The 15603-nt window shown below is 55.4% G+C and overlaps 1 protein-coding gene across 1 annotated transcript in view; it reads right to left on the bottom strand.

Moving 5' to 3' along the window:
- The window catches only part of CACNA1C (calcium voltage-gated channel subunit alpha1 C), an 865289-nt gene that overhangs the window by 101543 nt on the left and 748143 nt on the right, over positions 1-15603 (bottom strand). Inside the window, exons 20-28 of the mRNA XM_045295927.1 lie at positions 14586-14715; positions 13132-13191; positions 12917-12976; positions 7469-7575; positions 4055-4142; positions 3408-3515; positions 2133-2185; positions 1658-1804; positions 186-387 (exon numbers count right to left, since the gene is read on the bottom strand). Of these exons, the coding sequence (XP_045151862.1) occupies positions 186-387; positions 1658-1804; positions 2133-2185; positions 3408-3515; positions 4055-4142; positions 7469-7575; positions 12917-12976; positions 13132-13191; positions 14586-14715 (955 nt within the window). The remainder of the gene's footprint in view (positions 1-185; positions 388-1657; positions 1805-2132; positions 2186-3407; positions 3516-4054; positions 4143-7468; positions 7576-12916; positions 12977-13131; positions 13192-14585; positions 14716-15603) is intronic.

Here is a 15603-nt window from a genome sequence, read left to right as displayed (position 1 = left end):
AGAAGACAGCGAGCCCTCTGCTCCTGGCGGAGATGCAGGGCGGGTGATCTTTGTGTTGGCATGGGTCTCTCCACTGGCTGTCACCTCTGCTCTGGGTGGGCCCAGTTGCTGCTGCTGCTGTCATTGCTCAAGGGCGCCCTGCTGCCCACCTCACCTCCCTACTCCTCTCCTTCCTAGGAACCTACCTGGTTCTTGTCCAGCTCACAGTTCTTGTACTCCTGCTCCCCCTGCTCCTGGAAGGTCACGATGACAAAGCCCACGAAGATGTTCATCATGAAGAAGGCAATGATGATGATGTAGATGATGAAGAAGATGGAGATCTCCACGCGGTAGTTGTAGATGGGACCCTTGTCTTCCGTGTGCGAGTCGATGGAGCGGTACAGCAGCCTGGAGGAGGAGACAGGCCCCACAGGGGAACTGGAGAAGCAGTGCCATCTCCCCAGGATGATGGCACCTCTGCTCCTGGGCGGGGGTGGGGTAGTCCCCCAGAGGCAGGGGTGCTGGAGACAACACTAAGCTGGGAGCCAGAAGACCTGGGTTCAAGGCCCAGGCTTGTACCTCGTTGGCCACATGACCCTGAGCTAATCATCAGCCGTTTTGAGTCTTTGATGTTTCCTCTGGAAAATGGAGCTCCGGACTTTGCTACCTTTCAGGGCAGTTGATAACACAGCATATGTAGGAGTTTAGAAACCGTCAAGAATGATGTAAAAGCAACCTGAGTCATGGATATTGGTTTCAAATATTGATAACATCAGGAAATATTAAATAGCTTTGTAGACTGGCATGGATTCAGAGGAGGTTAGGGTGCACATAAAATAAATCTCTGTGAGAGCAAATATTACTGCCCAAAAGGACACTCCCAGGACCCCCACGCTCCTACAGAGCATAGACGGTGGCTTGGCTTTATACTCAGGTTGGCACAAGTGTGCTACTCATGGAAGCCTGGGCAATGTGCCCATCACACCTGGTCCCCTTTTCCTGTGGGGATGATGGCCTCCACTTCCTTTGTCACTCTCCACAGTCCTAGCACTTCTTGCGTGTCATCTCTCTTTCACCCCGTAGGCCCACGCGCCACCGCTGCCGAGAGGGGTGACCCAGACTGGGCCGTGTCACCTGGCGCGAAAGCATTGCCCTGCAGAGGCATGCAGACCTGGGCTTCCATCGGCTTCTTTCTGCTCCTCTGCAAAGACGGACAAGGCTCTGTCTCGAGACTGGGGTGGAGTTTAACTCAACAGAGACTTCTCAGTCACATCTCTCCACCGAGTGCACACTGGGTGTGTTAACCTTGAATCTTGGGGTGACCAAGGGCCCCACCCGTGGAACACACTGCCCACACCCTACTCTGAAGATGCCATGTGGGGAACGGCAGGGGCCCCTCTTACTATGGCACAGGCCAGGGGTGGGTGGGTGGGGGAAGGCAACCGAAAATCTGTTTGGTTAGGAGTTTCCAACATGTCGCCATCTTCGAGAAAAGGAAGAATCAATGTTTCAACCATGACCATGGGCTCTCTGTACAGGTTGTTCTAGAAGCATATCCACGTTGCCTTGGGAGGACACGGGGGTGACCTCTGGTTCAGAGTGAGGGGCAGTAACAGAACCCGGGGAATGGGTGTGCGCCCCATGACTCAGGTGCGGTGAGGCCTCATTGCATACTCACTCTGGCCACCCCTCAAACGTGGAGACAGTGAACAGGGCCATCATGGCCGCCAGAACGTTGTCGAAGTCGAACTTGCTATTCTCCCAGCTTCGGGGCTGGATGATGGGGTGGTCAACCTCCCCGTCCTTGTACGTGATGTAGTTCCCCCTGAGAGAGGAGAGAGAGTTTGTTCTGGGGCGTCCTCCCCCTCTTCTTCCGTCACGTCTAGCTCAACAGTGACTCCCAGCATGGTGGGTAATGGCATAGGCTCAGGTCAACCCCACCATTGCAGCCTTGAGGAAGAGCTTTGTGGGGAGAACCTTCAGGAGCAGATGCGATGAAACGCCACAGCCAAGGGTACCAGATTGCACAGGGGGGAAGTCAGGCTGCCGTGGCTGTTTGAGGACGCACTGGGCCCTCCTGCCTCTCACCCCGCGTCCCCAGCCTCCCAGAGTTAAGCAGCCGTGGGCGCTGGCTGCCCTCAGTCTGTACTCACTTGCACTCCGCCTCGGTCTGCTTGGAACTGTCTGAACAGGTGTAGAGTTTTCCCTGGAAGACAGCAGGACAAAGTGACTGGAGAGGTCCAGTACTCGAGGAATCCCTCAAATAGCCACCAGTGAGTACCCCCGAGGGGGGTTTCCGAAAGTTCATGGGAAACACAGATTTGAAAGACCCTCTGAGGAGTCCCTTGTATCTAGCACAGCCGGGCGCTTAGGATTTCAGGAGAAAACGGCTTAAGGAGCGCAGACTCTGGTTGGGGGAGACATGACCCCGTACACCAAGCAGTCCAGGGAGGAAGACCCTCAGGGCTGTACGTGCCACGGACAGCTGGGGTCCCTAAGAAGGGCTTGTGAGGAAGGTGTCCAAGGAGCTGGCTCGGAGGGAGGGGTGGACTGCGCGGGAAGAGAGAGGTCTGTTGAGGTTACATGGAGGGGCGTGCGGTGGGTGTGCAGAGAGCAGAACTTGAAAGTCGAAACCCAGGAGACTGGTGGCCCCGGGGAGCCAAAGGGCCTGGTGAGGAAGCAGGGGGAGATGAAGCAGTCAGCTGGGTGCAGCAGTGCAGCTGCTGCAGATTGGAGGTTTCAGAGCTTGGAAACCTCTCTGCCCTTCTTGCTAGAAGGAACGCAAGGACCTAGAGGGCAAAGCGGATCAGAGAAGGGGAGGGGCCTTTGGCCCCCGGGGGGGAGGGGGGACAAAGCCTCCTTCCAGACTATTTTCTCCCCTGTCTGGAAGCCGAGTGAAGGGCTCTAGTCGAGGCTATCCTGCGTTATCGGTGGTAGCTCCGGTTCATTTCAGGTTTTCTTTGTACAGCTGAACTATGTCCCCCAAACAGAGATGTTGAAGTCCTAAGCCTGCGCTAGAGAAGGTGACTTGCTAAGAGAGACAGATGTTATCAGTAACAATGAGCTCTTCTGAACGTCAATTCAGAGAAGACAGGGCAGCCGTGGCAACAGACCCATGTGCAGGGGGATGTCAGATACCGTGGAACAAGAGAGAAGCAGGTGAGTCTGTCTACCAGTAGCAAAGGGACTGCAGGCAGTCCCCGAATCTAAGAGGGAGTCACGGAATCGTTCCTCTCTCAACATTCGCAGAAGGAACCATGGGGACCGACACCCTGATTGGACATCTGTCCCCCAGAACTGCAAGCCAATCAATTCCCATTCTTTCAGGCCACCCTCTTGCTGGGGTTTTGGTCCTGCAGCCTTAGGGAACCAAGATGCCTTCCCTGGGAGTGCTGATGGGAGGGGGTGAGGGAGGGCCAGGATTTTACCTTGAAGAGCTGGACCCCGATGCAGGCGAACATGAACTGCAGCAGTGTGGTGACGATGACGATGTTGCCGATGGTCCGGATGGCGACAAACACACACTGGACCACGTGCTGCAGCGGGAAGCGGGTGGGGGAGGGGGCCAAGGCTTCAGGAGGTGCCTGCAGCCTCAGACTCCCTGGCCAAGTCAGGAGCCTCTCAGGGCAGGCAGCTCCTTAGTCAATGTGGGAGGAGTCAGGCTCCAAAAGGGAGCAAGGAGCTTCCCAGAGACATGTGATGGAAGCCAATGGAAGGCAGAGGCCCCCACTGGACTCTAGGTGACAACAGGGATAAAGAAAGCGTCCTGGTAACATCCCATTGGAATAGCAGGGGTAGAGGAACAACTTCTCTAGCCAATGCAGGGCATTAAGTTTGCGTGGGTGTCTTCTCCGGGAAAACTGGGAGCTTCCATTCTGCCATGATTCGGTTCAGCCAGGACCCAGGACTTGAGTGGGGCCTGAGGTAGGCAGGGAGGGTCCGGACTCCGGCCTATGTCTCTTCCCTCCCCTCCTCCCGCTCACTTCTGCTGAGTTGCCACCAACTAGTGACCAGCTGATGGCTGTCGGCCCTGTGAGTTGCTCCCTGTCCAGGCCTACGTCCACCTGTCTCTCACCTTTAGCCCCTTGGCCCTGTTGATGGCCCTCAGGGGCCTGAGTACTCGAAGGACTCGCAGGATCTTCACAACGTTGATGGCACTGGACCTGGGAAAGAAAAGGCTGGGTTGTAAGCCTTTCCAGGTTAGGGTGGAGCAGGAAAGAGAGGGCGAATGAATCCCCTGCAGGGGCTACTCATGAGCAACGGCAACGTCTGTCTGCCAGGTGACTTTCCCTTCTGGAACCAGCCCCGCCTCCTATGCCATCCCCCACCTTGCAAGAACCCAGAGCTTGCTGTGGTGCCGGGCCTTTCCTCTTGGTGGGTAAATCACACCGACTCACAGTGACCCTCTGCGTTTCTGAGACTAAATCTTTCTGGGAGGAGAAAGCCTCATCTTTCTCCCACAGGGTAGGTGGTGGTTTTGAACTGTTCACGTTGGGTGACCTGCCAACACATAAGGCACTGTGCCACCAGGGCTCCTAAAGAATAATATAACCGAGAAAGCAAACGCGCTGCCATCGAGCAGACCCTGACTCATGGAGACCCTAGAGGGCGGGGTCGAACTGTCCCGCGGGTTTCTGAGACTCTGACTCTTGACAGGAGTAGAAAGCCCCATCTTTCTCCCATGGAGCAGCTGGCGGTTTCAAACTGCTGACCTTGAGGTTAACAGCCCAACTCGTAACCACTACATCACCAGGGCTCCAAAGAATGAAATACTGATAGCGAATTCAGGTCTTGGGGCTGGCAGGTGGTGGGTGTTGGGGGTGGGGAGGCCATGAGGTATTAATAACTCACCATGAGGTACTGGCAATTTCATGAGCAACTCGGAAGATCTCTATGATTACCAAGGAGAGTTAGAGCAAGCCCCCCCCCCCCCCCCCCCCATTGAATTCAAACCCCAGCCTTGCCACTTCCCAGCCAAATCAATGAGGATCGATGTCCTAACTTTCCTGAGCCTTAGTTTCTCCCAGGACTCACCTCTGGAGACCACTGCAAGGACCACAGGAGAAAACGCATGAGCTCCAACTAGCGATATGTTTTGGCACAGATTCCGAGCCCAATAAATGGTAGCTTTTATTATGCTGGGGCCCTTGGGTGAGAGAAAAGGCGTCCTGGGGGTAGAGTGGGTTACGAGTTGGGCTGCTAACTGAGTGGCCAGCAGTTTGAACCCACTAGCCACTCTGTGGGAGAAGATGCGGCTGTCTGTCCCCATGAAGATGGACGGTCTTGGACACTCACAGGGAGCATTCTAATCGGTCCCACAGGGTTGGGACAATGAAATTGATTTGGCTTCGGCTGTGGGTGGTCCGAATGGTTAGCATGCCGAGGTTCTGCCAGTAGATTGCCTTGAAAGAAGGGCCTGGCGATCTACTTCCCAGTAACCAACCACGGAAAGAACAATGGAGGGGGTCTCTATATAGCAGGTTCCCCACAGCTGGGACGTCAGGGCCAAGTCAGAATTTCTGGGAGCTGTAGGTCATTGCTGTAGGTCTCTCTGTAGGGAAGGGGGCACTGGGAGGCAGTGCGTCCAGCGTCCACCTTGGAAAATGCTGGAATCCTTTCTGGAATTCTCTATCCTCCTTTGGGGAGGGGGCATCTTCATCATGCCAGGCGGGTGAGCAACCCTGCGGCTTGGGCCTGCCCGCACACACTGTGTGAGGGAGACACCCTCCCAAGCTTCTGGAGAGGCTTCGTCCTGCCTCGGGACCTTAAACATGCAGGGCACGTCGGCAAGGGCTGATGCTATGCCTCGCTTGGTCAGGAGGATGTGCTCAGGAGGGAGCTGGCGGAAAGATCTGGTTTCTCTGGCTCACGGCTCTTTTATTCCACAAGAATCAAAGGGCACTTCTATCTGTCACGGCATCTTATCCCAGTGGATCTCAGGGAGGGAGTCAGTTTGCACGGAATCACAATTGGAAAGGATTTAAAGGTCAGATGGGAAAAGCACAGACTAAAAGGGGGGGTGGGGGTGTTCTTGGTTCAAGGCTGGAGAGTGATTTATTAGTGGTGTTGGGATGAGAAACTCTAGACCTGCAGGTTCCCAGGCAGAAAGTTTGGGGTAATATAGCTGATGACCACAGAACAGTCTTACTCCCCAAACCCTCGTTTCCATCCCACCTGGTCAAAACATTCAAACCCACTGCTATCAAGTTGATTCCAACTCACTGCCACCCTATAGGTCAGGGTAGAACTGCCCCTATGGGTTTCTGAGGGTGCAAATCTTAGCGAACTAGAAAGCCTCATCTCTCTCCTGTGAAGCAGCTGGTGGTTTTGAACTACTGATCTTGCGGTTGGCAGCTCAACACATAACCATTATGCCACCAGGGCTCCCATAGTGACCCTCCAAACCAAACTCACGGCCATCGGGTCAATATGGACTCATAGCGACCTCCTATGGGTTTCTGAGACTGTAGCTGTTGATAGGAGTTAGGAAGCCCTTGGAGCTGCTGGTGGTTTCAAACTGCCGACCATGCGACCACAGCCCCACACGTAACCACTACACCTCCAGGGCTCCTCGTAGTGAGCCTAAGCTCACCACAACAAGACCCTTGGGAAGGGAGACCCATGACCCCTGGGACTTAAGTCATTCTGTTACTCGTATGACCTTGAGCCAGCCTTAGAGTGCCCTCAACCTCCATCTACACAACAGTGAGGACCACACTTGCCCACACTACACAGTCTACCTCAGAGGGTTTGTGTTTTTTTGGTATCGTTCCAACAAGAGCCTCTCTGTGAAAGGGCTTTGGAAGGTTAAGTGCAGGATTATCATTATCAGCTGTTGGAATTTAGAAGCAACCGGTAATCGGATCACTTTCAATCTGAGAAAGGTTTGCAATCTTAGCTGTACAGTGGAATTACCTGGAGAGCTTGGAAAAATTCCAAAGCCCAGACTGCGTTGAGACCAAAAAAAAAAAAAAAAAAATCTGGGGGTGTGATTTAGGGCAAATATGTATTTTAGAGATTCCACTGTGCAAACCAATTCCATGAGCAGACAGCACACACACACACACACACACACACACACACACACACACACACACACACACAGAGAGAGAGAGAGAGAGAGAGAGAGAGAGAGAGAGAGAGAGAAAACATTAGGTGCTTTGGGGGCAAAGAGGTGGAGGATGGACCAGAAGATCAGGATGGTTTGGCAGGCTCTTGACAGCAGTGGGCAATGGACACGTGTGAGTGGGGTGGGAGGACACTGGAGCCGTTCCTCTGTTCATAACCAATGTGGCCTGTTGGGTCCCCAAGCCCCCCACAAGCCACAACATGGAGGGCACAGACCCAGGGATCAGTCACCATGCTGTGTGACTTCAGAGCCCCGTTGCTACCACTGTCATGCCGTGGGTCCCCAGAACATGGTGGCCACTCCGACACACATTCCCAGCTGCGTGCCCCCCCACCTTGGGCCGAGGGAGTGCCTACTCACTGGATGCCAAAGGAGATGAGGGACACGCTGACCACCAGCAGGTCCAAGATGTTGAAGTAGTTCCGGCAGAAGGAGCCCTTGTGGAGGAAAGCCCCGTAGGCAGTCATCTGTAGGGAGACACGGACAGACATGGTGCGACTGGCCTGACCCCGAGCGCCAGAGACCTGCCCCCACCCCCTTCCTTCCCCAGCACCCCTGAGAAAGTCATGAGTACTCCCGATTCCTGTAAGGGGGGGCGGCACCCCCATCTGAGAATAATGAGGGAGGGGGTGGAGCAGAGGCAGCGCCAAATATGGAGCTATGGTGCCAAAAAAAGCGGCCACCGCAGATCCCTCCAGCTCAGGGTGGACAGTGGCTCCTGCCAGCCACCAGGCCACAGCAGCCTGGACTCCCCAGGCCTTATTCAAAATCTTTCCACACTGGGTCCCACTACCCCTAATTTCTCACCCTTTCTCTTCAGACTTTTATTTCCATAGCTCCAGCCCTGAAGACCCTCACCTAGTGGGGTTCCCTTTGACACAAATGCCTTCACTTTTTCCCCCAAATTCTGTTTACCCTCTGGGCCAGCTTAAGAAAACTAGGGAGTTGGTGGACAGTGAGGCATGCTCAGGAGGTGACTGCCTCCCCCATTTCGCACAGAATGTTCCTGGTTGCAGCAATGAAAATCCTGTCCTGCCAGAAACCCACGTCCCAAGCCAGCTGGGGGAGTTGGTCACCCTAATGCCTGGGCAAGACATTCTCTCAATAACTGTCAACTAGCATCAGTGGGGTGGGGTGCTGGCAACCTCACTGCCCCCCCCCCCCATCACGGCTGATGAGTCCAACAGGACCCCGGGGTTCCTGGAAGTGACTGAGCCAGCAGGCAGGGACAGGTGTCACTAAGGTTGATGTCACCTGTCACCCAGGGCAGTAGCTCACCACCAGGCTAGGGGTGTGTGTGTGTGTGGGGGGGGGGGCGCATAGAAGGTCTCTACTTTGGTCAATGAGATTGAGAGGAGATCCTGGGAGCCATGGGTAGGGTGGAGGGAGAGGGGAGGTTATGTGCTGCTAGGCACTCAGCCATGCTCTGTGTATGTGTGTGTGTGTGTTTCAACTAGTTCCACCCACGGGGGTTGGGATGCACCATGAGTGGTTGCCCCGGGCAATGGATGAGGACCACTGATGAGCATCCTCCGCCCTATGGTCTCAGAGAGCATCTATGACGTGTGCCACACATGCTGGGCACAATTCCCTGGTCTTGCTTCTAGCCTGCATGCCCTTTCAGGCCACAGGCTGGGTATGCTAGGCTGGACTGAAAGCCCAAACTCTGGATGCACTGGAACCCACCCTTATCATTTTGTGTGGCATGGGGCAAGTGCCATAACTTCTCTCTGCCTCGGTGTCTTCCTCCAAAAAACAGGCGCCAAGGCTCTCTCCCCAGAGGTTGTAAGTGCACCTATCAGTGTTCACTGGGGTCCACGAACGTGCACTTGGATTCTGAATTCTTCCCAAGGGAGGTGGAGTTGCCTTCTCCGACAAACAGAACCGGTGAGAAGCTCTACTCCATCGGGTTGTAAGTATCCACTGGATATTCAACACCGAACCCCATGCTGCGAACCCCATGCTGTGGCCAGTGAACTCCATAGGGAAGGCCAGCTGTCCCCGGCAGAGAACTGACCTGGGGGGTGGTGGGGGGATTACTTGGTGTTGAGTTCTTGTGGAAGAATGTACCACGGGACACTGCTCTCTGCCTCTCTGAGGCTCCTTAGAGAGAAACACAGCAAACGTCCTTTGACCGTGACCAGGGGCTATGAGGGTGGCGAGGACTAGGCTGCTTTTCCCTCCGGTGGCAGAGGTCAGCGTGGGTGCACTGTCGGTGACCAGTGCGCTGCCTTGAACGAAGAACCAGTGGAGTTCCAGGGTGGGGTCTGAAAAGGTCAGGGGCCACGGAGCGTCAGCCAAGGGGATGCATTTGGAGTGGATGGTCAAGGGGCCGGGAGGGTCCCCCTCAGGGGTCCCTTTCATCTCTCTGGAGTCAGCGCATGCCCAGGGCTGTGCATCCACAGAGCAATTCACAAGCAACACAGGGGAAATGGGGCAAAAATCACTCTTGACAACCGAATTCCTCCCATTTATCTCCTGCCGCAGGGGGCCGCAGGGGCTGCAGGCACCTGTGTTCTTCACTAGGTCTCAGAAGTGGGTGGGTTATATAAAGGGCTGCAGGGAATATCATTTGAGCTCTTTCTCTCAGGCCAGCCCTCTGGAGGGGCTTGCTGTCCCGCTCTCAACGAGGACCCGAGGCCCTAGACACCGGACCTGCGTGGCTCCCCTACAACTCTCCCAGCCATGGAGTCAATGCTGACTCATAGACACCCTATAGGCCGGAGTGGCACTGCTCCTGTGGGTGTCCGAGACTCTTTACGGGAGTGGAAAGCCCTATCTTTCTCCCCAGGGGCGGCTGGTGGTTTCGGACTGAGACCTGTGGTCAGCAGCCCAGGGCCTGAACCCAAGAGTCTTCCGTTCCTGCTGATGGCAGCTTGGTCCATCTTCTTGCGCGGTCTCCCTCGTGATCGGGAGAAAGTGCTGGCTCTCATCTCCCCTTGCTTCTGGCCTGGCCCTTCCGACCCACTTCTGAGCCGTGGCAGAGCCTCCCCCCTCGACGGGGAAAAGGAACCCCTTCACTAGGGGTACTCAGGGGGCTCAGAGAGCCACGTTCTTCTGACTTCGGACTCCTGTTTGGTCAGGAGGCCCCAGGCCGAGAGCAGCAAGTCTGTGTACGTGTGTGAGAGTGTGCGTGCGTCCCAGAACGGGGAGAGGAAGGACAGGTCTTGGGGGAGGGGCAAGCAGAGGCCGGAACACTGGATAACTTGGTGGAAAGGCCTCTGCATCGGGGCATGGGAGCAGCCAGAGCCCGTGATCTGAGTGGCCGAGTGCCAATCCCGTCACCTGCTTCCTCCAAGTCCCATGTTTGGACTCAGGAAAAGCCTATTTTTGCTGGACGGTGTCTTGGCCAAGGGAGGACAAAAGGGTGGGCACAAAAAGTCACAGTCTCTCTTAGCTAAAAGGGCAAGGGCCCCCCACCCCCTCTGGCCAGCTGCGGGCAACCCACCTCTCCAGGTGGCTGTCCCCACAGTGGGGCGGCTCTGGTTATTGAAAGCATCAGTGGGTCAGTCCCTGACGCACGGCCACCCCTGGCCTCCAAGGGGGGGTTGTTCCCTGGCTGATTTCAGAAGCAGATGGCCAGGCCTGTCTTCCTAGTCTGATTTAGCCTGGAAGTCCCACTGACAGCCGACCCACATCCTAGCAGCACAGTCTCCACAGCCTCCACAGAGGGTGCACTGGCCGTGAACGGAATGCAGGGTTTCCACAAAGAAGATGAGACTTCTACTCCCTCAAGTGACCACGCTCCTGGAAGTTCTACTGGGTGGCCCACCTCCTGTCTTCTGGGTGATGCCGGTCTGTGCCTGCTGCAGGTCAGTGCCTTGGGTCCTACATGCCCTTCCTTTGCAAAGGCCGACGTCCTCCCTCCCTTCCACTGTCCCTGACTCTCAGGGCCCCTCTGAAGCAGCCATCATTGTCTCTTGAGCCATGGCTCAACATGGGCCCTCTGGCTCAGACAGAGGGCCCCCCCCCACCCCCCCGAGGGTGGGTGGTGGGGACTGGAGTTTATCCTTGGGGGTGCAGAGGCAGAAGAGTGCACAGAAAAGGAAAAGCGCAGAAGGGGGGCAAGGTCTTGCCATAATCTTTCTCATGTTTCAGCTTGGGGGTGGGGGGCAATCTTGAAGGGAAAATAATAGCACCATTGAAATCCACCGGGGAAGGGGAAGCTCTGTGGTGGGGCTCGGAGCACGGCCCAAGAGCTTTTCTTTCGGACCCCTGTGTCTGGAGTGCAAGACAAACAGAGCCCCAGGACGGCGGGGGTGGTGGTGGGAAGGGGCCTCACAGTGTGAGCCCCCAGCCAGACACTGAATGCAGTCCGGTCTCTCTGAGCTCTCTGGTCCCCACCCGCAGGGAGCGGGCCTGGTCAGATCCACCCTCCCTGAGGATTAGAGAACAACCCGGGACCAGGGACAGAGGGAGGGGCAAGCACAAGGGAGCCCCTGACACAGCCCCACCCCAATCCAGCTGTGTCTGGCGGTGACAGGGCCTCCTGTGCACGTAAGGGGTGGCTCATGACGGAGGGACGGAGGAGTCTATCGGGCTGGAGCTCCGTGTGGATACCCAGCTCCCGACAGTCACTCACTGGGATGGGATGGGATTCGAAGGGCGCGGGGGTTCCTCTGGAGGAAAAGGCACTGACGTGGATGCAGCCACCCCAGGTTCAGGGTAGAATCTCCCTGCCTGCTCTGAGACAACACACGAGGACGCGTCACACCTTCTCAAGGTCTCCAGGCTCACACCTGAACCTCAGGTGGACCAGAGGGGCTGCCACGGTGGTTTAGGGGCTCAGAATCACAAGGGGGAACCTGGAAATGTTCTCTCTTGTCTCATGTGGTTCAGAGGGGTTCTGGTGGCTTTGAGCAGGGGTCCTCAAACTACGGCCCGCGGGCCACATGCACCCCGTTTGTTTTTTTAACTTCAAAATAAGATGTGGGCAGTGTGCATAGGAATTTGTTCAATTTTTTTTTTTTTTTTAAACTGTAGTCCGGCCCTCCAACGGGTCTGAGGGACAGTGAACTCGCCCCTGGTTTTAAAAGTTTAAGGACCCCTGGCTTTGAGGGTAATGATGGTGCGGCAATCTCACAAACAGAGCTGCCAGCCCACAGACAGGGCCGCAGCAGGCAGGGCTCTGGCCCTGGGAGCTCAAGCTATCCTCCACACTGGCTTCTCAACACCCTGCGCTCAGCTCGCCAGCCCAATCCTCTCCCCTCCATCCTTGGGGACAGGGGCGTGGCAACAGTAGCCAGTGGGTTCAGAGGTCACCTGTCCTTGTCTGTGGAAAGCCTGCTGTTGGGGGACTGGCTCGAAATCTTGCCTAGGCGGTGACCCTTCTGACGGGAGGCCCAGCTGCATCTGAACCCTGCCCTCTGGTCCCAGCTCTGTGCAGTGAGGAAGGCCAACCTCTGAAAGAGGGCTGCTCAGGAGAGCTTCCCAACTGGGAAGTCGTGCGGCGCTCCCTTTGGGCAGGAGGAGGGAAGCCGGGCACTCAGCCACCCCGGGGATGGTTTGTCCGTGAGCATGTGGTGGGTGGGAGCCAGTGTGCAGGAGCACTGGGGAACGGGGCACAGCACCCCGCCCGCCCCATTGTCCACACTGGCCACCCAGGCCCTCTTCCAGGCCACGAGCATTCAATTGGGTGGTGGTCAGGGAGGAGAGGCTTCAGTGGGGTGGGATTCTGGAGGCACCCATAGCTCCCGAGTCTGTACAAAGTGCGGCCCGACGTGTCCCACGTGCCGAGATGGAGGGTCAGAGGAGAGCGAGAGAGACAGAGGGAGAGACGGAGAGACAGCATCGCTCAGCAGGCATTACCTTAAGGATAATTTCTAACGTAAAGATACTAGTGAAGACGTAGTCTGCATTGCCTAGGATCTGAAAAAGAAGCACAACCGGATTAGCGGTTCAGAGAGTGCCCGCGTGGACAGGAGCATGTGTGTTAGTGGCAGGTGGCAGGCAGCAGAGAGCTGGTGCTGGCATGAGGGAAGACAAGGGAAGAGAGGGAGAGGGGTGGGGGGTGGGGGCTTTACCTTCAGAGCAATTTCAATGGTGAAAATGGCAGTAAAAACAATATCAAAATAAAACAGAATCTGCAAAACAAAAAGGAAGAGGGTTGAGGAGGGGTGGGGGAGGAGAGCAGCATGGGAGGAGCTCAGCAAAGGACCCACACTTCAAAACCCAAAACGCTGGGCCCGGGAGGCCCTCCAAGGTGAGGTGAGTCTGGACACAGGAGGCCAAGACACAAGGCCGGATTCTGAAGGCGCGAGCCCCAGGCAGCTCCGTGCGGCATGGAAAGCCCCCAGGTAGGCCAAGAAGTTTTCCACGGAGGCCTCAGCTGATACCGGGTCCGGGCAGCATCTGCTTGGATGTTTTCCTCACGAATCCAATGCATTTACAAACCCCATTGGCCCCAAGGGCGTGCTTGTCAAAGCGACTCACTCTAACTCACGGTCAACCTGTCAACGCCGACTTCCAGCGGCCCGAGAGGACAGGGTAGAACGGCCCGTGGGCTTACGAGACTGCCATTCTTGATGGGTGTAGAAAACACCAACTTTTTCCCTTGGAGTGGGCTCGTGGTTCCGAACTGCTGACCTTGCCGGTCACAGCCCAATGACTAACCACTATGCCACCTGGGCTCCTTTGTCAAAAGGATTCTCTTTTGCAGGAAGTGCAAAATGCCTAGCTCACTTGGGTGTGACTCAGTCAGCTTCTTGTTGGTGGAAATCTGTCCTGGCGGTGTCTCTTTGGAGCCTGAGAGGGAGCACCCTCCAGGGCTGGGGACTGGCTTCATCAAGATTCCAGTGATGGGTCAGACAGAGCTGGGGCCAAGGCCTGCTAGCCCTCTGGTAGCAAAGTCTGGGGACAAGCGGCGCCAGGAGCCACTAAGCCGTTTGGCATAGGTATGGTTTTAGATTGATAGGCTCTCTTGTGCTCACCTGGGGCTGTCAGATACAGAAAATGCATGTTAATTCTAATTCTAATGACATCCACCAGAGCCTTGGGTGGGTCTCCAAATTAAGTTTTCTGCACTATTGGCACTCAACCTAGGCTCTCTTCTTGCAAGGTCAACCGTATGCTTGGCACTTGCTCTCCAATGTGCCGTCTCTCCCAACTTATTAGGACTGGTCAGAATATGGTTAGAGGCTAGCAAAGGGCAGGCAAGGCCTGCCCAGTATCAGTGGGTCCCCTTTACTAAGTTTACAGGGAGCCAGGCATCCAGAGACCATTCACAGGGTAAAGAAACTCCTGACCGTTGCCAGTGATCAGGCCAGCCCTAGTTCATGCACTCTTACATGCTTCTGCTGGTCCCCAATGGGTTCTCCAAAGACCATCATCTCTAAAGAGAACGTTTACTGCACATCTGATTTTGGATTTTGAATGTTGGAATTGGGCTCCCGAGCAAACAAGAACACCAACAGCAGCAGCAGCCGCGAGCCCGGGTACATTCCCAGGGTGAGGTGCACAGAGGTGGGGGTGTGCGTACGTGGTTCCTGAAGGAGGTGTGCTGGACGGGGTCCTCGGCAGCCAGGGAAATGCTGCTGAGCAGGATGAAGAAGAGGATCAGGTTGGTGAAGATGGTGTCATTGACAATGCGGTGGCACTGGAGGCGGAACCTGCGGGCGGTGGAGGAGAGAGGGGAGAGGGACGTGTCAGCAACGACAGACAAGCAAGCAAGGGCAACTCTCTGGGCCCCAGGAGCCCTCTGTTGCTATCCATTTTGCAAAGAGTGCTTGTTGGCATGGGAGTGGCCCTCAGCCTGCGGTCTTGCATCTGGGCAACGGTGCCCTCAGCACCGCCCCGCACCCCTCTCTACAGAACTTTGCCATTTCCAGAGGGCTTCCACGGGGCAGCACATCTTTGACATTTTGCAGGGTTACCATGGAGACCTTTGGGCATCTCTGAAATTTTGAGTGCTGCTATCACATTAACAATTGACTTTTGGGGGGAGATTTCTTTTCCCTATTATTAAAAAAAAATCACTTTATGAGATCGACTTCATATTTTTATGCCCAAGGAACAACTGAGGTACCTGGAGATGTGAATGCTGATGTGGCTCATGATCTGGCTAGGTGGTGTGCTTCGGTGTACAGGATTTAAGGTGTACAGTTCACTTCCATCCCACAGCATAAGTACCAAGAACGAGAGCACTGGATGCTAAGGGTGTTGTGTATACCATCTTGTGTAATCTTAAGAATGGTCTAGAAAAGGGTGTATGGGTGTTACTATAATCTTCATTTCACAGATCAATACAGGGAAGCCCAGGTAGGAGAGAGGCTTGACCAGAAAGACAGCTGTGGAGGGAGGGAGTCAGGGCTTGAACCCAGCCCTTCAGACACTGTGGTTGACTAAGTGCTCTGGAACACAGAGGCGCTAAAGCAAGTTGCAGAAATGATGATGTGCAAGAACTGAAAAGAACCAAGAAGACCAAGTAAAATATTACATTAAAATATGCAAAGACCCAGAGTTAAAAAGATCAAGAGAGAAAGAGATAGATAAGCTCA

Source organism: Echinops telfairi, unplaced genomic scaffold (assembly GCF_000313985.2).
Source record: "Echinops telfairi isolate 266 unplaced genomic scaffold, ASM31398v2 ScPeMD7_6273;HRSCAF=7185, whole genome shotgun sequence".
Classification (NCBI taxonomy): Eukaryota; Metazoa; Chordata; class Mammalia; order Afrosoricida; family Tenrecidae; genus Echinops; species Echinops telfairi.
Note: the sequence above shows the minus strand (reverse complement) of the source record. Positions and strands in the feature narration are given on the sequence as shown.